Source organism: Monodon monoceros, unplaced genomic scaffold, assembly GCF_005190385.1.
Source record: "Monodon monoceros isolate NGI ecotype Baffin Bay Population unplaced genomic scaffold, NGI_Narwhal_1 Super_Scaffold_21, whole genome shotgun sequence".
Taxonomy (NCBI): Eukaryota; Metazoa; Chordata; class Mammalia; order Artiodactyla; family Monodontidae; genus Monodon; species Monodon monoceros.
In genome coordinates this window covers 25,426,958-25,454,877 of record NW_021703778.1, presented here as the reverse complement: position 1 = coordinate 25,454,877, position 27,920 = coordinate 25,426,958, and the positions used below count along the sequence as shown (strand labels likewise).

Below are 27,920 nucleotides of genomic sequence, written 5' to 3'. Positions count from 1 at the left end.
TGATTTACAGTGTTGTGTTAATTTCTGCTGTTCAGCAAAGTGACTCATTTATACACATATATATATTCTTTTTCATATTCTTTTCCATTATGGTTTATCACAGGATATTAAATATAGTTCCCTATGTGCACATTGAGTTTTAAAATGTAAACTGCGAGGACTTCTGAACCGATTACTCCTGAAATAGGTGGTCCTATCCCAAAGTCAGAAGAGAATCATTTACATGGCTGTAAGATCTACACACATCAGCAAAGCCACAGTACAGGCATACATACAACTTTTACATTTAAGGAGCACGTCTCAGTTTTCAAGGCATCTTCTAATCACCTAATTTTGGCCTCACAAAAACATCTGAGCCTAACGGGGCCCCATTTTCTCATTGCTAAGATTCAGTGGTTGATCATCAACATCCTTTCAATGATCAAAGTCTGACCTTTGATCCCTCTCCTGCAGCTGGGAAGACCCAGGCTCAGAGGGCTGGAGAGATGTCTTCAGCCTCACCCTACGGATGGGTCTAGACTGAAGAATCTTATGTCAATTACATCTCAGTAAAGGTGGGGAGGGGTAGGTACTGGAGGCCCTAGAATCTTAGTCATCTGATCCCTTGGGCAGGGTCTCTCCGCATGTGGGTGGCATTGAGACCAGCACCAGGGACAGAGAGACGGGAAGATGGGAATGTGAGACAGACATCACTTGACCATCTAAAACCCAGAGGAGATGACAGTGGCCCCTCTGACTCCCATAGGATGAAGCTCACACACACACACACCCAAGTAAGAAAAGGGCCATGTGAACACAAGGATGGACTCTCTCCAACAACCTTTATTGAGCAGTGAGTATGGGGACCGGATTCTGCCCTGAGCACTCTGCGTGTGGAAATGTTAGCAACTGTCATGGCTAGAGGCAAGTTCCTGTTACAAAGATGAAAGGGCAGAACCCAACGCTCTTTTTAATTTTATTAGTACACGCAGATACACTGATTTACCCAGAACAGGCATGTACACCTGCAGCCGAATGGGAGGGGCTCTTATCTCCACATACGATGAAGCACCATCGTAACAACAGCCAGAACCGAGGAGCTGGAAAATACCCATGGCTGCCAGCATGGAACTTTCCACCAGATCTGGGCTCCACCCAAGTAGACCTGCCAAGAGGTGCCTCTGGTTGTGAGCACAGCTGGCGTGACCTTGGCCCATCCCCGCTCACTCTACTCCCCACACTCCTGGGGGAGTCTGGTGAGGTCACATTTCTGGGGACGATGGCTTCAGGCTTGACCCTCAAGAGGGTTCACAAGCGGTACCTTCTCCATTTCCCCTGAAACCAAATAGACCTCAACTACTTATACAGAAGTCCTCTAGTTTAACTCCCGGGTTTTGGGTTCGTTTTTTAAACTATGATATAGAATCTTAAGCAGACAGATGCAGTCTAAACATACTACGTCATGTTACCTCCTGGTTTATCATGTAGAATTACTTGTTTCTATTACTAAAGAAACAGATTGTGAAACAGTTTCTTTCCCTGCCTTGATGGTGAGTCACATTCTTAGCCAGTTCAAAACACTGAGCCAGTGCCTGAAGCATAACAGATGTTCCTTAAGTATCTACAAAATGCATAAATCCACGGTTGACAGTACCCACCAGGTGCCAGCGACCTCTTCTGCCAATTGCAATTGCAATTGCAGAGCTTCAAGGAATGAGCAAAACTTAGGGTGGCAATAGGATTCATTTGGCAGCTGTAGAAAGAGATGAAAAACAATCTCTGAAGAGCTTCCTAACAGTGCTTCACATTGGATCACTACCCCTGGGAAGATGTGCTGAGATGCCTTCCTTTTACCTGTTGCTTTAGAGACTTGTTAACGAAACCTAAGTGTTACAGCGTATGTGTCTAAAAGTTTTTGCTTTATACACTTTTTAAAAGAATTAAGACCTCAAAGAAAAACTTCCTAAGAAACACTGAGCTTATTGTGGGGAATAAAAAGCCTGAGGCTTCCCCCACTAAGACCCGTATAAAGCCCCCTGAGCGATGGGTACACCTGGGCGCAGGTGGGTCTCAGAAAGTGCCAACTGTGGCTTCAGAAAACAGCACCCAAGTGGCAGGCTGTCCCCAAAGTGGCGTCCAGGCTGCAGTCAGGACCCCCCCTCCCAGGGCCCCACCCCTCTTCAGCACAGGTCCTCCTCTTGAACACCCAGGGCCACCTGGTGATGAAGGAATCAGAGATGGTGCCTCCTGGTCGTGTGGAATCGGCATCAGGGCCCTGGACCCCCAGCCCCGCCGGGCTCCCTTGTGATCCTGGGAGAGTCTTTCCTGACGATCCCTCCAAGGGAGGTCTGTGAAGAGAGACAACTGCACGGCCGAGAGGATGCCAGAGTTAGACTGAAGTCCCAGGAGGGCCAGCCCAGGGCCTTCCCAGGGCCTCAGAAACACCTGCCAAGGGTCTGCAGAGAAGACAAAACAGGACGGCCCAGAGAGACTCCAGTTCTCTACAGCAACAGCATGGCTTCAGGCACCCAGGGCAGAGCGACCCTGTGGCCCAACGCTGGGCTCAGCAAGGCCAGCAGCCCGGTGTCACCGGCCCACCCTGACCCCGTGTCTGCAGCTCAGTTGTAGGAAAGGTAGTCAATGAGCCGGGGAGGGATGTTCAACCTGGCAATTTTCTCCAGCCCCCTGACGCCAGCCGCCCTCCTCAGGCTCACCCTGCAGAGCTGGGACAGGCTCAGAGGTGTCTCTGCAAAAAGGGGACAAGACACACGTGAGGTTAGCTTAACTTAAGGAAGAAGCACAGCATCCTTCAACTTAACAAGTACCAACAAGGAACTGAAAACACCTCCCTTTTCCTGAAAAGAGGCTGAACCCTGAGTACCTTCTCTGGAAGGCGACCAGAAAGGACAAATAGGGACCAAGGATGGAAGATCAGGAAATGGAATTCAGGTCATGGCCACTGGGATTTCACTTTGTGAGCTTTTGGCTTTTGGGGTTTTGTGATTATTTTTTTCCCCCATAACGTTATAACTCAGCACACAGATTTGCCAGCAAAGCACTAATCTACAGCTAGTAGGCTTGTTTGTCAAACTTCCAGACAAATGAGGGCTGGGGGAGGGTTCGGGCAGGCAGTGCTGGCTCTGCTCTGCTCCTGATCGCTGCAGGCCACAGGGACCCACGGAGAACTGACCCACAGGGGCAGACAGTCCACAAATGCACATCCTGGTGGCAGAGGGTCAGGGCCACAGGCCTGAAGATGAAGCCTGGAGCTATAGCTCACGAGGGATGGACACCAGGGCCAAAGAAGGAAAGTGCCTGGAGGTCCCTGGCAGCTGGGCCACGGGAATGTGTACAGAGCAGAGCCTGGCCTCGAAGGCTGCCTTTAGGACCATCTGTGTTTGATCAAAGTATAAATCAACCAAAGAAAGTATTCTCAACTTATGAAACATTATGAAAGACAAAGCTCCCTGAAAGAAAAATAAACAGAATTACTAGTGACATTCGTTTTCCCATTTACTTCCTCCCCCAAATTATTTGAATGCAGGAAAAGAAACACCTTCTAGGAAATGTTTCCCCAGTAGACGTGGATGGTATTTGCCTCTAAACTCATGATGGATTTTGGTTGGGTAAGGTCGGCAAAATGTGGAATAAATGGGCTCTTTTTCAATTGATAAGTGTTTGAAAGCCTCTTGTGACTGTAATTCTATGTAAACTCATTTAAAAATGTGTCCCAGAGAGGAGGTCTTGTCTTAGCCAGATGGTTTGTCCTTTGTTTCCTGAAGAGTGAGGGCTGCATCTATATCATCGGCCTCATAGGGACCCAGTCTGAGTCAAGAAACGACTGACTCAGAGATGAACTGATAGGTGATCAGAACAAAGCCCTCCTGCACGAGGTTCCCCTGCAGACCTTAGTGCAGGCGTCACACAAACGACACGCACTCACTCTCATAGTGCTCCAGGCACTTGGCGGGGGCACTGCTGCTCCATGTGTAGTCGGATGGCTTCCGCCCCCGGTTGTCCCGGGCATAGATGTTGCCTCCAAACTGGATGAGCATCTCGATGAGGTCCACGTTCTTCACCTTGGCTGCATGGTGCAGCGCTGTCTCGTGGAGCTTTGCCGCGTTCACGTTGGCCCCTGCAGGTCCGGAGCAGGAACAAACGTCACCAAGGAGCACAGGACACAAAAGCGGCAACCCCTCCCCAGGAACAAAATCAAGACTCTGCTGCAGCCTTTCAAAACCTTCAAAATCCAGAAGCACTGATTCCTTTTATTTTTCCTTAGGAAAAGAGAGCTAAAAAAGAAGTATAACTGGAAACAACCAAAAAGAAGAAAAACAAGACAGAAACCTTCCCTGTGAGTTCAGAGGCTGCTCTAACGCCCTATGCTGTCTGTCCCCCAGGTCCTGAGGCTCTGGAAGCTCAGGTGAGTTGCTCAAGCTCTCCTGCCGTCCTCCACGTGTACACACACACACACCATGGACACACACACACTGACACAGACACACACGCACAGGCACACACATGTGCACACAGGTACACCGTTGCACACACCTCAGATACAGACATGCACTCAGGCACACACATCACGTGCACGCACACACCACGTACACAGGACAGTGGCTCTAAAAATGTGTGTTGTATGAATGAATGAACATTAAATATAAGAAATCTTTTACAAAAGGGAAGCTCAAAGGGAAAATAGGGAATGTTCCCCCCAAATTCCCTGAAGTTCAGATAGAGAGGAAGTATAGTAACTGTGAATTCAGCTCTGCCATCCACCTCGCTCTCGGGATGACAGCAGACATTCAGAAAGATGCAAACAAGTAATAGCTAAACACAGCATTTTTAGACGCTTTTTAAAAATAAGAGATTTTGATAAAAATATGATTTGTGTAAAACACCATTCTTAGGGCACGGCCGTCACCATTCTATACAGTGGGATCCCCTGGAGCCTCAGAATTTTTTTTTAAGAAAATACCAACTTTTTTGAGGTCTGCTCCCAAGTGGATAAGGAGGTTACAAGAGAAAGGGGATGGGAGAAAAGTATTTTCAAGAAGCCAGCAAAGAGCCCAGGATCAGTGAAGATATTCCCTCCAATAACAGATTCAAATCACAATCATAAAATATTATCAAGGTGAGGCTTAAAAAATATCAGATCACCAGTATGTCACTGTGTAATAAGAAATTTTGAGGGTCAGAACAAGAGGAAATGAGGGGGTATAAGGCTATTAGATTTTCTAGTCCCACAGCTCAAAAATACTTGAAAACTTCTGCTCTCTGACTTAAAATCATTTTAATCCCCTAACAGAATATAAGAACTGTGTTCCTAAAGTGGCCTGTGTGATGCTAAGAAAATAGCAAGCATGCAAGCACATAACACACGTGAAGAAAAGCTCCCATACTTCCCAGAGTCAAAACTCAGACGGCAGTTCAGGAAAAAAATCCGTCAGTTAGGAAGCAGGATAAATTACCTAATTATTTAACTTGGCAGATATGTATTACAAAAATAATAGTAAAAATCAACCCATGAAATAAAAGAAGCATTTTCCCCACAATCTAACCAATCTACCACATCAGGGGTTTCTTCCAATATTGCTGATACGAATAAGTATTGTTATAGTGTTGCAGTCATAGTGCAAATATGAATTTGAACATTAAACTTGTAATGAAAAATAAGTTGCAAAGTCTGCAGAATCTAAAGTCCCTGTGGCTTCCTCTCAGGTCATTAATTCTCTCAATATTCTTGCCAATCGGGGAGGAAAGAGGCTGTCTCTATTTTAGGGATGGAGAAGGGTGGGTGGGGAAGCAGAGTCACTCTCAAGGTCAAGGAGAACCAGCACTGAACAGCTCTTCCCTCCCGCCCACTGTGGGTTCTCGGTACACAAGGCTTGGCGGGGTGACTGTTCCAAGGGACAAACGGGATCTGTTTAAAATGTGCCTTGGTATCACTGGATTGGGCGCAGAGAGAGGGCTGGTGATTAAGAAGGGCAGCTGGCATCTCCGCAGAAGCTGGAAACAACGGACCAGAGCTTCCTGGAGCAACACGGGTGGGTCTCGAAAATTCAGGAATGGGTGAGCAAACAGGAAGGAGAGTCAAATCTATAACAACACCATTTACCGCGATGAAAAATTCATGTCTCAACCAATAACACACAGATACTCATTAGAACAGCTGGATGGGGAGGGGGGCAGAGGAAAGAAGGGACAGAGAAGCCAGGAAGAAAGTGGCTTTATGGGACTAACGATGACATTGCCTGGAACTGAGGACAAAAGCCAGAGCCAGCAAAACACCTGACGCCACCTAGGCCTTAAAAATTCTCAATTCACGCGTCAGAGAGAAGGGATCAGTGTTTGCTCGTGATCAAAAGCCTGATTTCAAAGCAAAACAGGATTAGAGTGGATTCAGTAAAACCTCAGGGAACAAGGACGGGCTGTCACGCGCCCACCAAGAACCCAGCACGACACTATGGAGAACAGTATGGAGGTTCCTCAAAAAACTAAAAATAGAGTTACCATATGACCCAGCAATCCCACTCCTGGGCATATAGCCAGACAAAACTCTAATTCAAAAAGATACATGCACCCCTATGTTCATTGTAGCACTATTTACAATAGCCAAGACATGGAAGCAACCTAAATGTCCATTGACAGATGAATGGATAAAGAAGATGTGGCACATATATACAATGGAATACTACGCAGCCATGAAAAAGAATGAAATAATGCCATTTGCAGCAACATAGATGGACCTAGAGATTGTCATATTGAGTGAAGTAAGTCAGACAGACAAATATATCGCATATATGTAGAATCTAAAAAAAATGATACAAATGAACTTATTTACAAAAACAGAAATAGAGTCACAGATGTAGAAAACAAACTTACGATTACCAGGGGGAAAGGAAGTGGGGAGGGATAAATTGGAAGATTGGGACTGACACATACATAATACTATATATAAAATAGATAACTAATAAGGACCTACTGTATAGCACAGGGAACTCTACTCAATACTCTGTAATGGCCTATATGGGAAAAGAATCTAAAAAAGAATGGATATATGTATATGTATAACTGATTCACTTTGCTGTACACCTGAAACTAACATAACATTGTAAATCAACTATACTCCAATAAAAAAAATTTTAAATATACATATATATAAAAATAGAACCCAGCACAATGCCTGGGATGGGGTGGCAAGCACAGGGTCTTGGGATTCGCTCACTGAGACAACAGCAGAGACATGAGGGACCAGCACTGCTGGGAAGGTGGACGCCCCTTCTGAACGCTCCCAGCACGTTTAAATATTTACTGCCGGGGACCAGATTAAAAGTTACCTCACCAGAAATAACTGGACTTTCACCCCCTTGGCCGCAATCCTCTGCAAAAATAATCCACAGCTTGGCAGCTTGACCTCGCTGCCAACAGAAAGCCTCTGAGTCCACCCCAGGGGGCACCACGTGGCCCCGACGGCTCTGCTCCTCCTGCGGGGCCAGGACCCTCTCCAAAATCGCGTGCAAAAGAACCTGCACACATATTTTTCTAGAGATGTGGTCCATAGCTTTCATTAGATGTTCCAGCAAAAAGTGACAAATCACTACTCTAAAAATAAAGCATATGCTGTCCTCTTCTCTCTACTTTTCTGTATATTTGAGATTTTCCATAGTTAAAAAGTAGTTTTCTTTAAGAAGAAAAAAAGAATGCATGTGATCTAGGAAGGGGTGTCAAGGAGACCATGTGAGATTACAACAGAATCAGGGATGAAATCTGGAGCTGGTGGTAGACACTGACACCTCAGGATCCTGCCCCAGGGGAAATCTCCTCAGCCCTCACTCCCAGGGGATGGAAACTCCCTTTGTAACCACCAGATCCCCTGCTTAAGGCCATCATGGACATCATGGCTGCCTCCCACCCAGGAGCTGCACCCTGCGGTGTGGGGCAGGGGTCCCGGGGCAGAGGTCTTGGGGCAGGGCTGGGCCCTGATTGGGTGAATCCCTCTCCTCAACCCAGACCCCAGCCGCTCAGAATGTGGCACAATCCAGCCAAAGGGATGAGATAAGGTTTGGACACGAACCCATTTCAGGCCGATGGGACATGGAGGAGGTGTGAGGGGGGAGTTTCGCTCTTCTGAGGGGAGGAAGCCATCAGAAGCCTCAGGAGTCAAGAATCTGCATTTTAGCCAAACTCTGCTGCTGCAGCCATTTCTCCCCTACTAGGGACGCCAGGCGTGGGATAAAGGGAACGGTGAGGAAGGCAGAGATGTAAGATTCAGAGGAGGTGAGTTCTTGCTGACCTTGCTGAGCCCCCCGCGTCAGAGAGACCCTGAAATCTGCTCTAGTTCTGATCCTTTCGGTTACTGAACCGGGGAACTCCATCACCCAGGGGTCGAGGGGAGCTGCTTTCCTACTTCTTACAAAGGAGTCATCACTTACACAGGGTCCTCAGGACACGGAAAGGACAGTGGGTTATACCACTCGCTTGATCTTCTCCCCTCCAACCACGAGAAAGGAACCAGAGAGAAAACAGATGAAGGTGTGCTGCACACGTGCACGCCAGGCGCCCCGCAGAGGGTGGCTGTGCTATGAAATTTTTATTTTAATAAGCTCAACAGGGCTTCCCTGGTGGCGCAGTGGTTGAGAGTCCGCCTGCCGATGCAGGGGACACGGGTTCGTGCCCCGGTCCGGGAAGATCCCACATGCCGCGGAGCGGCTGGGCCCATGAGCCACGGCCGCTGAGCCTGCACGTCTGGAGCCTGTGCTCCGCAATGGGAGAGGCCACAACAGTGAGAGGCCCGCGTACCGAGAAAAAAAAAAAAAAAAAAATCTCAACAGGAACAATAGGTAGATGCCGTTGGCAAAAACGGGATCCAACCATCCCATCATGAGCAACTCGGCTGGAAGACCCACTGTTTCTAATCTAGATATTTAATCTTTGCATAAAAAACAAAAACTACCCCAGTGACTAACCTTACACAAAATGAAGCGTGTTCACTGAAAAGCCTTAAGAGTGGCATGTTAAAGTGAATAAGACTCAGTAGTAGAAAACTGTATATAACTGATGCTCAAAAGACCGTCATCCAGAAAGAATTCATCCTCTATTTCTGAACCATTTTGGTTTTTCCCTAGGTTGCCTCCAGAATGGACAAGATGGCTGAGCTAAAATGTTCCCTCAACAAAACATTTAAGTTGGGGGCTTCCCTGGTGGCACAGTGGTTAAGAATCCGCCTGACAGTGTAGGAGACACAGGTTGAAGCCCTGGTCCGGGAAGATCCCACATGCCGCAGACCAACTAAGCCCATGCGCCACAACTACTAAGCCTGTGCTCTAGAGCCCACGAGCCACAACTACTGAAGCCCACATGCCACAACTACTGAAGCCCACACGCCTAGAGCCCATGCTCTGCAACAAGAGAAGCCACTGCAATGAGAAGCCTGCGCAACCGCAATGAAGAGTAGACCCCGCTCACCACAAGAAAGCCCAGGCGCAGCAACGAAGACCCAATGCAGCCAAAAGTAAGTAAATTAATTGAAGAAAAATAAGAATGCATTAGATGTGACCCTACTTTATAAAGAAAATCTTGAAAAAAAAGAAATTTAAGTTGGGTTCATAATAACTCCTTGCCCATAGCCGCTTTGGCTACATTTTATAACTTGTGTGGTCGACAGGCCCTGACTCTAGCTTCAGTTGGGCAGGTTGTTTGTTTGTTTTTAATAAATTAATTAATTTATTTTTGGCTGCGTTGAGTCTTGGTTGCTGCGCGCAGGCTTTCTCTAGTTGTGGCAAGCGGGGGCTACTCTTTGTTGTGGTGCGCGGGCTTCATTGCGCGGGCTTCTTATCGCACAGCCTGGGCTCTAGGTGCACGGGCTCAGTACTTGTGGCTTGCAGGCTCTAGAGCGCAGGCTCAGTAGTTATGGTGAACGGGCTTAGTTGCTCCGTGGCATGTGGGATCTTCCCAGAACAGGGATCGCACCCGTGTCCCCTGCATTGGCAGGTGGATTCTTAACCACTGCGCCACGAGGGAAGTCTCTTGGTGGGTTCTTTTTATTTTGTTTTTGTTTTTCACCATGGGAACCTCTCTATCCTTAGGACACCTGACAGCCTCCTGGATCCTGACGCAACTGACCCGCTTCCCCTGGACCCCATCTCCTGATTCAGACCAGGCAGGCCTTGGGGACAATCCCCTGCGGCTGCCAAAAATAATCATTCGTGTTCGTTGAGCACCTACCGTGCAGCAAGTACTGTGGAAATGTTATCACGAATCCTCCCAACAGTCCTGCAAAATAAGTTTTATTTGTCCGGTTTTATAGATGCAGAAACTGAGGCCCAAGGACTCAGCTGACAAGTGGGAGAACCAGCTGCAAACCTGGGCTACCTGACTGCACCAGTCAGCTCTCTGCCAGCTCGCAGCACAGGTGAGCACAACGCACCCGCAGTGAGCCGGGCAGGTATAAACATGACGCACCTGCGTTGAGCAGCATTTTGACGCAGTCCAGATGCTCCCGGGCGCAGGCCACGTGCAGAGGGGTCCCAAAGTGGCAGTCGTGCGCTTCCAGGTTGGCCCCAACGTCAATAAGAAGCCTCACACACTCAGAACTTCCTTGAAAGAAATGGAGACGGAGGAAAGGCATCGTATCACATATATTTGAAATAACAGGCTTGGCAGACACGCGGCTGCTGGAGCAGGTGAGCCCCGAGCTTGGCGGCAGCAGGAGGGAAGGGAAGTGGGCCTGCATCCTGACCAGGAGCAGTGGGTCCTGGACACGGCGCGGGTGTCCTTCCCCCGGGAGCTCAGTGGCCCCCTGAGCTCAACAGGCAGTGGGAGAAAGGGAGGGAGGGCACGGCTGGCGCCCGTGCTGGGAGAACACAAAGTTGGGCTCACCAGCTGTGGACGCAGAGAAGGCTCCTCACTGCTCTCCAGCCCTTGGGGGAAAAGGAAGGGGCTCCCCACCTCCAGCTGCCCCCCAAGCTGTGTCAGGAACGCCAAGCCGCCTGGATGAACTTCCCTAAACTTCCCCACTGCTCGGGTTCCCTGCCCCCTCCCAGCAGACGCCTTTCTGGCCTCTTTCCCGGCTCCTCTCCGGCATCTTTAACTCTGGTTTGGGGTCAGGCTTCATCCCGTCCCAGACTCCATCCTCTCTCACCCCTTGATCATGCTTGGCTGTTGGCACCGACTCTCCACCTCCAGCCCTGAAACCCAGCCCCACCTCCACCACCGGGCGCTGGCCCTTCTCGGGGGGACATGCCCCCCACGACGAGGTCCTCTCCCCACTCCCCAGCCAGCCTCCTCCTCACCCTGAGTCGGTCTTGACGCTGTGCTCTCCTCTCCCTCACGTCAAATCCCATTGATTCTTCCCTCAAAGCTCGGCACATGAATCCATCCCACCTGGGCTCCAAGAGCTTTGCACTTGGGTCACTGCGATGGCCCCCAGCTCACCTCTTCATTTCCAGGATATCGCCCCCCCTTTCATATTGAAGGGCAGCAGAATATGCCACCCCAAAATGTGCCACTTTGGCATAAGGACTGTTTAGAGCTGAAGACAAGTAAGAAGCAGCAGATACAAGAAAAGCTCTCTTGTCTTCCCCCATTTGCCTAAAAGCAGGACATAAATGTACAAAGGTGTCCCCTCCCGTCTCTACTAGGAAGGACAGAAGTGAACCACCAGGGACAACTCTAGACCCTGATCAGCCCAGAGCCGGCACCAGAGGAGTCCACACCGCAAATCTTACTAACTGGCCTTTGTCTCCCAGGAGTTCCCCGCTGTATTTGCCTTCATATAACTTATCCCTAGAAGCTCATGGTCCTTTTCCTTGGTCTTGTGTCTGCTCGACGGAATTACTCCTCTTTGTTAAGATGCTACACAAACCCCAATTCTAACCACCCTTTGCCTGAGCTCTCCCGTGTGTATGTGCAATGCACACACTAACTTCCACTTGTTTTTCTCTTGTTAATTGGTCCCTTGTCAGTCTCATCGGCGGGGCCCCGGCCAATGAACCAAAGATAGGTGAAGGAAGAAAGATAAGCTTCCCTCCCCTACGCTGCACAGGGATGGCCACTCACGAACCTTTCAAAGACGTGTTCTTCTCATTCAGCATCCGCTCAAACACCTTCAGAGGCGCCTGTGGCAACTCCCAGCGCCTGCGGGCGGCCAGGGTGACCTAACTGTGGGGTTCGGGGTGAGGGCGGCCAAGACTGGCCCTGTGTGCAGCCGTGGAAGAGCCCACACCCCGCACCCTAACAAATGCAGCGAAGACGAACGCCGCGCCGACCAAAGCACAAGACACAAGTGTGCAAACCTTGCTCAAAACAGTCGAACCCAAACTCCCTGGTCTGTCATCTGAAACACTGCCCACCAGCTGGCCTCCCCCCAAATTTCCAGTTCTGCCTGTTGTAGCTCCTCTGCTGGGCACGTCTGACCCAGCGAGGCTGAAGCAGCCATATCCTCCCACCGTCTGAAATCCACCTATTCTCAGAGGGCAACCCTGAGCCTTGAGGACCAGCTCTCGGCTCCTCTGAGAGTTCCTGCCTGGGGGTGCGTCTGGGCCTCATCTCCCCACAAGATCAGGGGCCTGCAGGCCAGAACGACAGCAGCCACTAAGTGACCGGCTGCCGAGGGCACCCATTTCCAGGGTTAGCATCTGAAAGGCACCGAATCAGCTAGAAATAGAACCCTACCTTCAGCCCCCAGCCCTGGGTGAGGACTGTATCTCCAGGAGGAAAAGCGTCAGATTCCACGGCTGATGGACCAAGAGCCAGACCCAGCCTGGGAGCCCCGCTTCACCAGCGGATGGCTTCCCCTCCTGGCTATCACTGCTACCTGACTCACCGCTCATGCAGGCCTCGTGCAGCGGGGATGCCGTGTACAGGGGCGGGTTGACCTTGGCCCCGTGGGAGAGCAGGAGCTTCACGCACTCGATGCTGCCCGAGGCACAGGCATCACAGAGCGGGGTGCTGCCATCGATGTTGCGGGCGTCCACCTTGAGGGGCGGAGGAAACGAGCATCAGAGGGCAAGGTGCAGGCCACTCGCCTTCTCATCCTGATGCACGTTCATCTTTGAAACACCACGTAGTTTTTCGAAGTTCTTAGGTTTTCTATTACGTGCTGAGGTGCCGTGCCAGGCAAGGGGGTTCAGAGATAGAAAGTAGGGCATGTCTACTGGCTGCCTGAGTACAGCGGGCGTGCAACTGGGGGCTTTTTTTAGCTCAGCCTCACTCCGGCCACCACCCCAACACCTAATAAGCACAGGCAGGGTGTGAACACGGGCTTTAACTCCAGCCTCAGCTAGGAGGTGTGCCTGAAACTGTTTAACATGCCTCCTCTAGTTGGAAAATCATGAGGCAGGAAAAGGCAACTCCCCAAACTGGCAGATTCTGCTTAGAATTTGTCCAAATTCAGCTGTTTACTTGGGTTCACGCTGAAGCCTGTTCCATTTCCTCTGGAACCGCCTTCATAGCCGAGTTCTGGGAAGAGTGAGCAGAACACAGCCTTCCCTTCTTCCTCACCCCCCACCCCTGTCCCAGGGCAGCTCCTACCAGCTCGCCCAACCGACTGGTAAATACCCAGCAATTCTACCAGCCGGATACCAGATACCATATGCTGGGGGCTCCACATGGGCTGTGGTGTGAGTACATAAACTAGGGGAAAGCAGCGAATCAGAATCTTGTTCCTTTTACCTGTCCTTCCAGAGCTAGTTTGCCAGCATCCCACTTAGTCATCCTGCTCTCTGAGCCCAAAAGGCTCCTGCCGCCAAGGCCCCGCCAGCCCGGTAGGCAGCCCGCCTGTGTCCACAGCCTGCCTGCCCACGTGCAGAGCAGAGCGTGCCATCGCTTTGCTAACCCGGCCTTCTCTTCCACCACCAGTGACCTCCCAACAGCCAGGTCCACGAGCACCCTCACCGGTCCTCTCAGGGTGTGGTTGCCATGGAGACCAGCCCTCCCTCCTCCTTCAGCCCCCACTACAGCCCACTCTGGTTTCCTCCTTCCTCTCCTTCTCAGCCTCCTGCAGTGGTTTCCTTTCTTCCCATGTGCTGCATAACACAGAACGCTCTTCCCAAGCCTCTTTTTCTCTGGAGCTGGTCCCATCAGTCTGGGGACCACGCTGCAGGTGGCTTACCTGGGCCCCGGCGGCCAGCAGCAGCTGCACGCACTGCGCCTGGCCCTGCAGGCTGGCCGCGTGCAGGGGCGTGATGGAGTCCACCATGACCTGGTTGACGCAGGCCCCGCTCTCGATCAGCTGCCGCAGCTGCCGTGTCTCCCCCCGCTGGGCTGCCTCGTGCACGGGGCTGCGCTCCACCCAGAAACCTGGGAAGAGAAACATGCAGCGCTGAGAGCACGCCACTTCTGTCCAGGTCACATGAACCCCAGGACCCTTTACGAAACCCAAGCCATTGTATACACAATGGTGTAACTGGTCCAAACACCCCTACTCAAAACCCTTGAGTGATTCCCACTGCCCAGGGGTGGAGTCCAAGTCTTTGGTGAGGCCTACAAGGTCCTTCATGATCTGGAGCTTGCTCACCTCCTTGACCCATCTGCCACCACTGCCCTACACAAGCCCACTCTCTCCAGCCACACAGCTGGCTCACTGTGGCCCCCTGCCCTTGCACACCTGCATCTCTGCATATATTCTCTCTGCCTGAGAAGCCCACCTTTGCCCCCACCCCGATCATCCATTCTGCATCTCCTGTTTAGATGTTATGTCAGCCACGTGGACCCATTTGAAATAGCTCCTTCTCTGGAAGACACGTCTCCCACAACCCTGACATCTACATGCCTATAATGCAGCACTTATAATGTCCCCGCTCCTGGCCTGGGAGAGCCTTCAAAGTAGGGACTTGATTTAATTATTCAATTTTAGCAGAAATCTCAGGATTTCCTACATACAAAATCATGTCATATGCATTTAGATAGAGGTAGCTTTGCTTCTTCCTTTCTATTCTGAATGCCTTTTCTTTTTCTTGCCTAACTGCCTTGGTTTGAACGTCTAGCCCCACGTTGACCAAAAGTGCCGAGAGGCACCTCCTGCCATGTTCCTGGTCCTGGAGCTTTGTCCTTCACCACGAACCATCACGTGAGCTGTGGGTTTTCATAAATGCCCTTTATCAGGTCAAGGAAGTTCTCTTCTATTTCTAGTTTGTTGAGTCTTTTTATCATGAAAGGGTGTTGCATTTTGTCAAGTACTTTATCTGCATCTATTGCAAAGATCAGGCTGGCTTTTTTCCCTTAATTCTGTCAAAATGCTGTGTTACATTGATTGATTTTCAGATGTTAAACCAACCATGCATCCCTGGGATAAATTCCACTTGGTCATGGTGTATAATCTTTTTATACATTGCTCAGTTTGGTTGGTGCATATTTTGAGAATTTCGGGGTCTACATTCATAAGTGTCATTTTTCTTGTGATTGATGTATTTGTCTGGTTTGGGCATCAAAGTAATACTGGACTCAGAGAATGAGTTGGGAAGTACTCTCTCTTTTAATTTTTGGAAGAGTTTATGAAGAATTGGTATTAAATCTTTAAATATTTGGTCAAATTCATCTGTGAAGACATCTGGGCCTGAGCTTTCATTTATTTAAGTTTTTTTAATAATTCAATCTCTTCATTTGTTATAAATCTATTCAGACTTTTTTTTTTTGAGTCCACTTTGGTAGTTGGTAGTTTGTCTTTTTTAGGAATCTGTCCACTTAATGTACATTATCTAATTTGTTGGCATACAATTTGTTATGGACTGAACTGTGCCCCCTGTCACAAAATCCATATGTTGAAGCCCTAACCCCTAATACCTCAGAATGTGACTGTATTTGGAGATGTAACTTAATTACATAAGTAATTAAGTTAAAGTGAGGCCATTAGTGTGGGCCCTAATCCAATCTGACTGGTGCCCTTATAAGAAGAGGAGATTAGGACACACAGACACCAGGGATGAGTATGAACAGAGGAAAGACCATGTGAGGACATGCAAGAAGGCGCTGTCTGCAAGCATAGGAGAGAAGCCTCAGGAGAAATCAAGCCTGCTGGCACCTTGATCTTGGACGTCCAGCCTCCAGAACCTCAGAAATAAACGTGTTGTTTAAGCCTCCAGTCTGTGGTGTTCTGGTATGGCAGCCCAAGCAGACTAATAAACAATTGCTCATAGTATTCCCTTATAATCATTTTATGTCTGTAATGTCCATAATAACATCCCCTCTTTCATTGCTGATTTTGTAATTTGAATCTTTCCCCCACACACACCCTTGGTCAGTTTAACTAAAGACTTGTCAATTTTGTTGATCTTTTCAAAGAACCAACTTCTGTTTTGTTGATATTCTGCATTGTTTCTCTATTCTCTATTTCATTAATTTTCTCTCTAATCTGTATTATTTCTTTCCTTCTGCTTTCTTTAGGTTTAGTTTGCTTTTTTATTTCCAGTGTCTTAAGATGAAAGGTTATTAGGTTATTGATTTGAGCTCTTTCTTCTTTTTTTAATGTAAACGTTTAGAGCTATAAATCTTCTCTAAGTATGGCATGAGTTGCAGCTTATAAGTTTGGTATGTTATCTCTTCATTTTCATTCATCTCAAACTATAATTATTTATTTTTGCATTCCAACCTCGTAAAATACATATTCAACAACAATGTGTTGATTAAGAAATAAACAAAGGCACGACTCCTCTCCCCAAAAGGAGTAAAATTCTCTAACAGTCCCCCTTTCTTCCACAATGCCTTACCTCCCCCTCCCCTGCCCTCAGCTCTAGAGAACCAGGTGCACGAGATGCAGCACCCTGACCTCCCATGTTTTAGCCAAGGGTTCTCAAACTGGAGCTTCTATCAGCATCGCCTGGAGGGCTTGTGAAATCGAAGGCTGCTGAGCCCCACCCCCAGAGCTGAGTGGGTCTTGGTGGGGCCTGGGAGTCTAAGTTTCTAAAAAGTGCCCAGACGATGCTGACGCAGCTGGTCTGGGGACCACACTTGAGAACCGACACCACTTCTCTCTCTGAACAAAGCCGCCTTCTCTCCCCACCTCTAGCCTCTCTATCTCACCTTCCACCCCTCCCTGTTCATCCTAGATAACGCCTACTTGTTCCTTTCCTGACTGAAGTGCAGTGGTCAGGTTTGCAGGAGGCCTTGCCCAGCCTCAGCCCCATCCGTGCTGGGTGAGCCCCTCGTCTGTGCCTCCACCAGGGCTTACTGTGCTGCGGTCCCCACCTGGTTGCCTGCCGTGCAGCAGAAGTAGACTAGTAGTGCCGTGCATCCATCCCACCCAGACAAGCGGTCTAAGTTAACCACAGGATTCCCATTTCCCGTAGGACGTCTGACCCAACTCCAGTGAACGACACATGAGGGAGAGGCTGCTGAGAGCGTTCACAGTTTCGACACACCCCTCGCCCCCGATGTTGCCTAGACGCGAGCTGGGAAGTGCCGTGGCCGTCAGACCACCTGCCTAAGGTCGGCTCTGAGGATGGGAAGCACCAGGTGAGTCACTGGTCACGTGGGGCCTGCAGCCCTGACAGCCAGGCTTCCTGTGGTGTGAGGGTGATGTTTCTTTATGGTTTAAGCCAGGTGCAGACAAACGCATGCAAACTCAGAGTGTAAACTCCCCAGATGCAGAAACTACAGGATGTTTTCTCAACACCAGTCAGAGCACCTGGGGTACAGGGCAGTCTTCTAGACACTCTTTTAAAATGTCATAAATGACAACAGTGCTGGATTATGCTGACACATCCTTACTGTCAAGCCCCAACTTCGGCAGACGACCGCATTACACACCTCTTCATAATAAGCAGTTTCCTTTTATTATAACTACATTTTATTATCACATCTCCCTAGAAAACCTTCTGATCAACCACATGGTTCCCAAGTCTTATCAGAAGCACTTTCACGCACCGTATCTGGGGTGAATGTATTTCCTTGGCAGATGGGTAACCTCCTGGGTTATGTGTTGATGACTGTCCCCTCTTGGAGATCCCCTCATTTCCGCCGACCTACAGCCCTACCCCACCCCCGCAGTGGAGCCGCATGATGCGTGGCTCAGGGTTCTCCAGAGCTAAACCGCTCAGGGCTAAAACTCAGCGCGGCCATTTATTAGCTTGTGCGAGAAATAGCTTCCCTGACTGTCAGTTTTGTCACCTGTAAATTGGGATAATAATATAGTTCATTCATCGGTGGGTTATGAAAATTAAATGAATGAAAGTAAAAGCACTTAGCATTGGGCCCAGCACAGAGTAAGTGCTCCATAAATGGAGTCTATTTGTGGTATTTTAACCTCCTCATTGTACCTAACTGTGCGACCCCACAGGGGTCATGGGGGGCCAGGGGAGTGAAGGGAGGACTGGAACGCAGAGGAAGATCTGATCCCCACAAACATAAAAGCCAAGCTTGGGGAACTTCTTACTGTCCCAGGAGTAAGTAAGTAAGCCAAGCTTGGGGACCCCAGTATGTCTCCCAGTCGTGATGAATGGCCGCCTGCATGCCTGTCTTGCGGGGTGGGTAGTGGAAAGCAGCTGTGGATCACTCTCAAGTCAGTCTGGAGGGAGCAGAACCCCAAGGGCAGACTGAGTAAAAAGAAGAGAGCAGGGCAAGTCCTGGGTCCTGCAGGAAGGAGGAAAGTGCAGCTCAGGAAGGCGGTGCAGGGAAGGCCTGAGCATCCCTCAGCAGCCCGTGCAGGTAGATGCAGCCTCTCCCACCGCGTTGCACAGAGATGGATGGACATGGCAATCAGCAGGTCACGGTCATGGGCTGGGGAGGGTGGGGAAACAATTCAAAACAACAGGACAGGACAACTGCGATAGTGGTGGAACAGGTCACGCTACGGGAACTTAGAAGCAAGACAGCCCATCAGGAAAGCATCACCGAGGAGGCGGGGCTGCAGTGAGCCTGCTGGGCATCACTGGCTTGGCTCTATTCCCAGCACCTGGCACAGTGTGAGGCCCAAAACAGATGCTCACGACACTTGCTTGTTGAGTGCATAAGGGACGAATGAATGGAAGGAATTACTAATGTGAATGATAAAGTGTGGACATAAAATTTTTTAAAGAAAATCTAATTCTATCTCCTTCTGACCAGCCTATAGAGGAAGTGCAACTTACTGGGAAGCATATTTTCTAGTGAATAAACATCAGCTGCAGTTGTCTCAGCAGCAACTGAGGGCAGAGATCAGAGGCAGCAGGTGTGACAGCACAGGAGAGCGCTGTGTGCATCAAAGAGCACAGTCAGCAGTGAAAAGGCACCTATAGGACAGGGAGGAGTATTTGTAAGCCATGTATATCAGAGTAGACAAAGAAGGCCTACAACTCAATAACATAAATAACCCAATTAAAAAATTAACAGAGGACTTAAATAGGTATTTCCCTAAAAAAGATATACGAATGGTCAACAGGCACAAGAAAAGATATTCAACGTCACCAGTTATCAGAGAAATGCAAATTAAAACCACAGTGAGATACCACCTCACACCAATTAGGATGGCTACTATCAAAAAACAAAAAATAAATGTTGCCAAAGATGTGGAGAAATTGGAACGCTTGTGCATTGTTGATGGGAATGTAAAGTGGTGCAAGGACTCTGGACAAGAGTATTCTGGTTCCTCAAAAATTCAAACAGAACTACCATACGATCCAGCAGTTTTTATCCTAAGAAAATGCAAACACTAACTCGATAAGATATGTGCACCCCTATTCACTGCTGTATTATTTACAATAGGCATGACATGGAAACAACCTAAGTGTCCATGGAGGGATGAATGGATAAAGAAGATGTGATATATACACACAATGGAATATTTATTACTCAGCCTTAAAAACGAAAGAGATTCTGTCACAGGCTACAACGTAAATGAACCTTGAGGACATGATGCTCAGTAAAATAAGCAAGTCACAAAAGACAAATACTGTACAATTCCACTTATATGAGGTTCCTAGAATCAAAGTCGTAGACAGAAAATGGAATAGTGGCTGCCGGGGGTGGGGAAGGGGAGAAATGGGAAGGTGAACAGGTGCAGAGTTTCCTGTGTTATAAGATGAAAAAATTCTGGAGCTCTGTTGTACCAAAATGTGCATGTAGTTAATACTGCTGAACTGCACACTTAAAATTTACCATCTTAACCATTTCTTTGTTTTTGGCCACAATTAAAACTTTAAAAATTATGTTTTTTAAAGGTCACGTTTTTAATTAATTAATTTATTTATTTTTATTTTTGGCTGCGTTGGGTCTTCGATGCTACACGTGGGTTTTCTCTAGTTGTGGCGAGTGGGGGCTACTCTTCGTTGCGGTGCACGGGCTTCTCATTGCAGTGGCTTCTCTTGTTGCAGAGCACAGGCTCTAGGCGCGTGGGCTCCTGTAGTTGTGGCACGTGGGCTCTGTAGTTGTGGCTCACAGGCTCTAGAGCACAGGCTCAGTAGTTGTGGCGCATGGGCTTAGTTGCTCCGCAGCATGTGGGATCTTCCCAGACCAGGGCTCAAACCCATGTCCCCTGCATTGGCAGGTAGATTCTTGACCACTGCACCACCAGGGAAGTCTGGAGCGTGGGCTTTAGGCACGCGGGCTTCAGTAGCTGTGGCTCACAGGCTCTAGAGCACAGGCTCAGTAGTTGTGGCACACGGGCTTAGTTGCTCCACAGCATGTGGGATCTTCCCAGACCAGGGCTCGAACCCGTGTCCCCTGCATTGGCAGGCAGATTCTTAACCACTGCGCCACCAGGGAAGCCCTAAAAATTATTTTTTAAAGAAGTAACAAAGATGGAGGAGGCCCTGGAGATGGGGGAGGTTGTCACCGACAGCCGGTACCAACCACAGGATGTCACTGGGGGGACACCTTTACAGTGGGAGGTGGGGGTCAGGGGGAGGTGGTAGCCTCAATGGCCTCTGGAGACCCCGAGAAGCACAGGGGGAGGGGAGAGCCACCCCAGAGATAAAGAACACGGGGTGCCTGGTGGCCCACGGGGCTGCAGCTGCATGAAGGAGCGCTGGTCCTCAGTGGGAAGCTCAGAGGCATCCACCCCCGACGCCCTCCCACGACCCCCCACCAGAGAGAAGACAGGGGATGGCTGACATGTACTTACCAACTTTAAAGCAAAAAGACATCTGCTAGCAGGGAAGAGAGGCAGGAAAACGCTGTACGTTAGCCAACCCACTGACCTCAGGCTTTGTTTCTGGCCCTGTGCCTGGACCCCACTTGTGACCAGATGCCCCCACCCCTGTACCATCCCCCTGGGAGAGGGGCCGCCCTGGAAACCTGAGACCCTCCCTCTGGCAAGTTCCCTCGGGGATGAGCCTTCCCCTAAATCCCAGCCCTGCCACATAAGTGGTCTCCTAGCACCCCCTTCCCGTCACCCTCCCTCCCTTCATCCTGTCAACAGCCCCCTCTGGTGCACCCCTGCCCCAGCACCCCCTCCCCTCGCCCCCTCCCTAATGCAGCTAGGTCACCAGCGGGTCATGGGGGGCCTGCTCAGGACCCTTAGATTGCTCCTGATTCCAGAAAAACATCGACACTCCTTTGCAAGCCAGGCAAACTGACCCTCCAGGAAGGAGTCCCAGCCCCATTTTCCAGTCTCCCCCCACACCCTCCCATCACCACCCTCACACACACACACCCTTGTCTCCAATTACACTGAGCTTCATGTAGCTGACATAGGGTCGGGTGGTCCAGGGCCTGTGCCTTTGGGGGTGCTGTGCCCCACTCAGCCCCCCACTCTCCATCCTCCCCACCGAGACCGAGTCTTAGCGCCTTCAGGAAGCCTTCCAGCCTGCAGCCTGCCCACCCATGCCCTCCTGTAAGCCACCTCTGTACACACAGCTGCACCTGATTTCACGCCTCTTCTGTCCTTCCATGAGCATCTTTAGGACAGGACCGCAGCCGCCGACCTCCTGTTCCAGCACAGCGCCTGACACACAGGTATCAAATAAATAGACTCTCCAGAAGCCTGTTCTACTTGCTGGAAAACTTCTACTGCAGTTGGGTCTGCCCCCGCCAGAGTACACCCCACTACCGGCCCCTTACAGGCCTGCCCAGCCCTGACACTGACCTGGGCCACACCTTGGCCTTGCCCACTCCGGCCGTGCCAGGGGCCAGGGCATCAATGAAACAGGAGTTTGTTGTAGCAGAGCCCAGGCTGCAGTCCCCAGAAGACAGAGCACCAGGGCGCTGGTGCTGCAGGGCAGACAGCAGCGCCCAGGCCCCTCCTGCCTCCTGCCCGTGCTTCGGTTCAAGGTCACGGAGATACCTGTGTCACTACTTCTGCTGAGTGGCTGCTGGCAAGCCAAGCTCACGAAGGACTAAGTGAAAACCGTCATCTGCAAAACTAGAGTCTCACCGACACCACCTACAGGATCTTCTACCGGACAAGTGCAGGGTCACCCCGAGAAGGAATGACAGACGCTTGAGAACATTTCTGCCACTTTTCTGCACCCCTGCCTGACCTGACTGATCCAGCCTGGGCACCAGATGTGCACCTGCTGACTCCCAACCCGACACCCCTGTGTACCTTGGCCGGGCCCTGACACTCTCACATCTGAGGGCTGCCCCTGCCCGGCCCAGGCCCAGCCTTCGGGAATCAAGAAACCCCAGCTGAACACTTCAAGTGGTTCAGCGTCAGCCTTCCCTTGGGAGCGGGATACATGGTGAGGAGCCTCAGGAACCACCCAGCTCATGAGTCCAACGCCTGTCTGTCCTTTAGCCCTGTGACCTGGGGCACATCACTTATCCTCTCAAAGCCTCAGTTTTCAATTACACATCAATTTTTTTTAAGCCTCAGCTTTCTCTCATATAAAATGGCGATGTTTTTGCCTACTCCCCTGGGGTGGCTGTAATGACAGTGAAATCCTGCTGGGCATGACTGGCACGGTGCCAGGCAAGTGTACGACGACAGCACACACTATGACCATGATGGGATTGTTAGCATCATTCTATTTCTGCTGGTCCTGTTTGGGTCCCAGCCTCCAGTTCTACTGTCTGTCATGTTCCAAAGCCCCACCTGGGACTCCGGCTCCAGCATCTGGATCCCGCATGAGTCCCCTGCATGGAGTCCCAGCCCCTTGGCCCTGGCACCCGCCTTCTCTACGCATGTCCAGCAGTGGGTGTTCCAGACCAGCTCCCCTGGCCGACTGTTCAATATTCAGCAATTCCGCCAGGCGGAAACTGGGAGCTGAAATCAGCGTGGGGTGAGTATTTACACCAGGGAAAGCAGAAAATCAGATCAGGTTTCCTTTCTTTTTTTTTTTTTTCCTTTTTTCTCCAGAGAGCCAATTTACCAGCATCCTGCTTAGTCATCCAGAGCCCAGAATCCTGCTCTTTGAGCCCAAACCGCAGCTCTCAGCCAAGGCCCCACCGGCCCTCCTGGAGAGCCTGGCCTTGCGACGTGCAGGGCCTGCCGGGCTCCCGTTCCACATGCAGAGCGGAGCACTCATCGGCCCTACTCTGTCCAGAGTCTAGAACCCGACCCCTGTGCAGACCCTGACCCTGACCGCTCCTCCCCCAGCCAGGGGCCCCTCCACACAGCAGCCCCGCTCAAACAAAGAGTGTTTTCCAAACGCCACGGAGAACACCTACACCACAAGTGGATCCAACGTGCTCAGTATCCACCAGGCACCCTTCAATGCTGCTTGGGCCAGGAATCTTGCTCCAGGTATGTCATGAAGGGGGGCCCAGGGCCCTCGCTGCAGACATGTCCTTCTCGGCCACAGCTGCAGCTCTGAAATAAGCCCTTCTCCCCAAATACCCCAGTAAATAAATATTCTTGAAATGATGATGGACAGCCTCCCCATACCCCATCCATGCCCGTGGGGCACCTGTGTGCAGATGTGGCCACCGGGAGCGGCTGCTGAAGCCACAGTGGAGCTGGTGTTCTGAGGACTGCTCTCAGCGGGCTAAACTCAGCTTTCGGGAAAGTCAGGGGTCCCGAGTGACTTGTCCCCCAAGGTCCCAGAAGGCCAAGGATTTGTGTGTACAAAGCAAAAACAAATTGAAGAGCTAAAAGGACCTAGAAATCATGGCAAAGTGCACCCATCCATCTGACAGTAAAGAGTGAAAAAACAAAATAGGGGCAAAAACCCACAAGGACAAAGAAACCAGCACCTAAGAATGACAGACCTGCTCCAGAGGATGCTGCAAGGACCAAAGACACAATACGTGCAAAGTGCCTGGCACAGGTGGTGCTTAATAAATGCTTTGTGGTGACCACCCCTCTTTAACGTGCTGTCCGAATTAAAGTTCAGCGAGCTTGATATTACCAGTCACCTTGATTCTCAGGGAAAATGGAAATCATTTTTATATGTAGAAACACTTATTTAGAAACTGGGGCTGAGAATTTTGTTACTCTTGAAGAGATTTTTCAACAAGTTCTATTTCAGTGTTTTAATTATGAATACCCCAAATACTGTTTGTCAGTAAACTTGAGGTTGGCATACGTGGTTTTAAGATCTGTTAAATGTGATAAAAATTAAAGAGAGAAGGTTTACTTTCCTACAGGGACAAGACAGTCAAAGCTCAGTTAGGAGAGGCAAAAGGAAAGTGAAAGAGAACAAGTGAAAGCAAAAGAGAAAAGTGGGAAGAGGTTACCGAAGCAGCAGACAGCCAGGGAAAAGGAAAGAAAGATCTTCCTAAACATGCTTAATGAGAAACGCCCGAATCCAACTTTCGCCCTCACTCAGCAGCCCCTACTAACCGCTTATCCAATTCTCTGCCACCCAACCCCCTCCCCTTGCCTCCCTCCCACCCCACGGTGCTGATGACCAGGGCAGGAGGGTTATACCAAAAAAATCAAAACTCACTTGTACTGCCATAGTCGGCAGCCACTCCTGGCCGCAGTGACTACCCGGAATCCCAGCTGGTGTTAAAATCAGCCTAATTTCCTTCAAACGTTGTTATTAGCAGTGTAATATAGTGCCCAGAGGCTTCTCCACTAAAGGACACATCTAGACACTTCTAGAATGCAGCTTTCGCTAAGGCAGAAACAGAAGCACGATTTGAGAAGATTTTAAGGAAGTTGACCTCCCAGCCAGGGCACTGATTATCTAGATCTCTCAAAGTACTTTCCATACAATTCTATGTTTAAAAAATCAAATTCCGGAATTCCGTGGCAGTCCAGTGGATAGGACTCCTTGCTCTCACTGCCAGGGCCCCAGGTTCCATCCCTGGTCGGGGAACTAGGATCCCGCAAGCCACGCAGCGCAGCAAAAAAAAAAAAAATCAAATTCCACAGACTCAACAAAAGGATGAACTTGGATATAGGTTCCCGGGCCCGGGGACTCAGATCAGTCTACCATCCTGATTGTGGACCCCTGGAGGCAAAGACATTTCTCAGAGCCCGAAAGGTGCTATAGTACAGAGATGATGGCTGGTAGCAGTGCTCCCCAGTCCCCTGAGAACCCACAGCGGACATGGTTCATCCATCCCAGTCACAAAACCAGCTCAGCGCTCCAGGCAGCCCTACAAATCGATTACAGATGAACCTATCTGATAGGAAGGACAAAAGCATTTTTAACATAAAACAAGCAAAACAAAAAGAAACGAAACAAAAAGGAACCACCTGTGTTAAAACCTCAGCTTTGTGACTTCCTAGCTATGCGAACTCAGTTTCACCTCTAAGTTAATCGATAATGATGACTGTCCTGCAACTGTCACAGGGCTCGTGGCCAGCGCCTGGCCCACAGCAAAGCAGCTCAGTGGCTCTCATCACGGTCCCAGGGGCTACCTCTCCTTTTCTCTCTCCATCCCATCTTCCCAACACCCCAGAGGCCAATGAACTGGTTAGACTTCTTGGCTGAGGATAACTGAAGAACACCAGCAGCTCACCTTGCTTAGAGCCCAGATCCCTAAGGCACCCTTTCATCTTCTGCCAACCTCTTGCTTCCAAGTCAGAAGCCCTTGAGCACAGATGCTGAATACGAGAGTCACGTTTTCAACTTTACAAACAGACACAACCTAGGGTCAATAATGATATGAATTACATTTGCTAAGTAACAAACACTGATTCACTTTAGGGTGTGACTTGCCCTAAATTCTTGGTTCTTATTGATAAGGCCATATTATAAGACTGCAACCTTTACCTCTGTGAGGTGTTATATTAAAAATAAAGCTACAGGGCTTCCCTGGTGGCGCAGTGGTTAAGAATCCACCTGCCAATGCAGGGGACACGGGTTCGAGCCCTGGTCCGGGAAGATCCCACATGCCGCGGAGCACCTAAGCCCATGCACCACAACAACTGAGCCTGCGCTCTAGAGCCCACGAGCCACAACTACTGAAGCCTGTGTACCTAGAGCCCGTACTCCGCGACAAGAGAAGCCACCGCAGTGAGAAGCCCACGTACCACAACGAAGAGTAGCCCCCGCTTACTGCAACTAGAGAAAGCCCGCACGCAGCAACGAAGACCCAACGCAGCCAAAAAAATTAAATAAAATAAATAAATTCATTAAAAAATAATAATAAAACTACGGAGAACCTACTATATAGCACAGGGAACTCTACTCAGTGTTCTGTGGTGACCAAATTGGAAGGAAATCCAAAACAGGGGCTATATGTATACGTATAGCTGATTCACTTTTGCTGTACAGTAGAAACTAACACAGCATTGTAAAGCACCTATACTCCAATAAAAAATTTTTTTAATTAAAAAAAATAAAGCTACACGGTTTGGTTAGAGTATACCACATGTATAGAATTTGAGATCAGAATGATAAAATGCGTTAAAGTTCCTATGATGGGCCTCTACTTCTGCTGGGATAGCAGTGTCGCTCTGGATTCAACACATTGAGCTTATTCATTAGTGTTGAGAATAAAACTGTCAGCAGGATGTATTTTGAGAGAAATATATGAAATTAAACAATGACAATGTCAAAAGTAGCCACGAACCCCAGAAACTGTGCGTCCATTAGTTTAGAATATGTTTTTCTTCTAAAGATACATTCCTTAAACTATACAAAAAACATACTCGGAACTTATGCTATGCTATTGAACCTTGTACATGAACAAAAATATTAAAATGTGTTTAAAAGGCTTCCATGGTGAACCAACCAAACACAGCACACACTGGCAGGGTCAAAGCCGCCTGGGGTGGAATGCCAAGTAAAAACAGAGATGCTTATTAAATGTCTTTGATCCTGTGGCAGGTGGCTGTTTTGCAAAATCAACTAAAATAGCTTTGCTAGGACTGCACTTCGTCTTAAGCTAAATTAACCCATAAGACTTCTCACTTTCATTCGCACTACATTTTTTTTATCAGTGTAAAAATACTTTATAGATTATTTTTTTCTTTGCAGGCTTTGGAAGTGTTTTCACTGCTCATTTGCCCTAGAATTACTCCGTAGGCGGGAAAGTTTGCTTCCCCAAAGAATGGCCTTTTGCCCTCGAATCCATTTTATTCTCGGGTTGCCCAAACGGTAAAGAAGGTTCAGTTAAGAACCGAGGTCGCATGTCTCACACAGTGCGACAAGGGCACATGCTCCTTCTGGATTGGATTCCTGGGTGTATCCGTTGCATGCGAACGACCCTGCGCACGACCTTCCCACAGGGCGCCTGGAAGACGGTCCAGCTCCCACCCCGGGCCCGTGCCAGGGCTGCCCTACGAGTGGTCCCGCGTGGGCATTTCCTAGGTTCCCCTCGGAACCTGGCAGTGACCACGCACACTCCCGCATCCTCCCCAGGGTGCGCAGCGCTCCGGTGGGTCTCCGGTTCTGAAGTCACAAGGATGACCCGGCCGGCAGGGGACCAGGAGCCGGACGCAGAAACCGCGTCTGAGCTGCATGGGACCCCCGGACCTGCTCCTTTAAAGACACGGCCCTCCGACCCGGGCCCAGCCAGACGCCCCTGACGACCCCTCGGAGCGGGTTCGTCCCTGCTCGGGGCGAATGTAAGCAGATGCAGCTCTCGGTCCACGAAGGCGGCCCCGCGCTCCCGGCAACCCGCACGTACCCAAGTCGCCCAGGAAGCTGCCGTCTGCGGCACGGGTCTCCATGCCACCGGCTCCCCGCGGC

The 27,920-nt window shown here is 49.7% G+C and overlaps 1 protein-coding gene and 1 long non-coding RNA gene across 3 annotated transcripts in view; one reads left to right on the top strand and one right to left on the bottom strand.

Annotated features, from left to right (window-relative positions):
* LOC114904548 overlaps positions 1–9,349 on the top strand; it is a 31,780-nt gene extending 22,431 nt beyond the window's left edge. The window contains exons 3-4 of the long non-coding RNA XR_003795981.1: positions 4,262–4,402; positions 9,108–9,349. This is a non-coding gene — a long non-coding RNA (uncharacterized LOC114904548). The remainder of the gene's footprint in view (positions 1–4,261; positions 4,403–9,107) is intronic.
* ASB13 (ankyrin repeat and SOCS box containing 13) lies at positions 523–27,920 on the bottom strand. 2 transcript variants are annotated; one of them, XM_029238623.1, is made up of 8 exons: positions 27,859–27,904; positions 21,754–21,835; positions 19,044–19,184; positions 14,093–14,280; positions 12,806–12,956; positions 10,444–10,578; positions 3,923–4,114; positions 523–2,725 (listed from the first exon to the last, which is right to left on the bottom strand). In XM_029238623.1, exons 3-8 carry the CDS (start codon positions 19,051–19,053, stop codon positions 2,598–2,600), a joined length of 804 nt encoding a protein of 267 aa, XP_029094456.1. In that variant the 5' UTR covers positions 19,054–19,184; positions 21,754–21,835; positions 27,859–27,904; the 3' UTR covers positions 523–2,597. The 2 variants fall into 2 exon arrangements, with proteins under 2 accessions (XP_029094456.1, XP_029094455.1); XM_029238622.1 differs by lacking the exons at positions 19,044–19,184; positions 21,754–21,835 and having other exon boundaries at positions 27,859–27,920.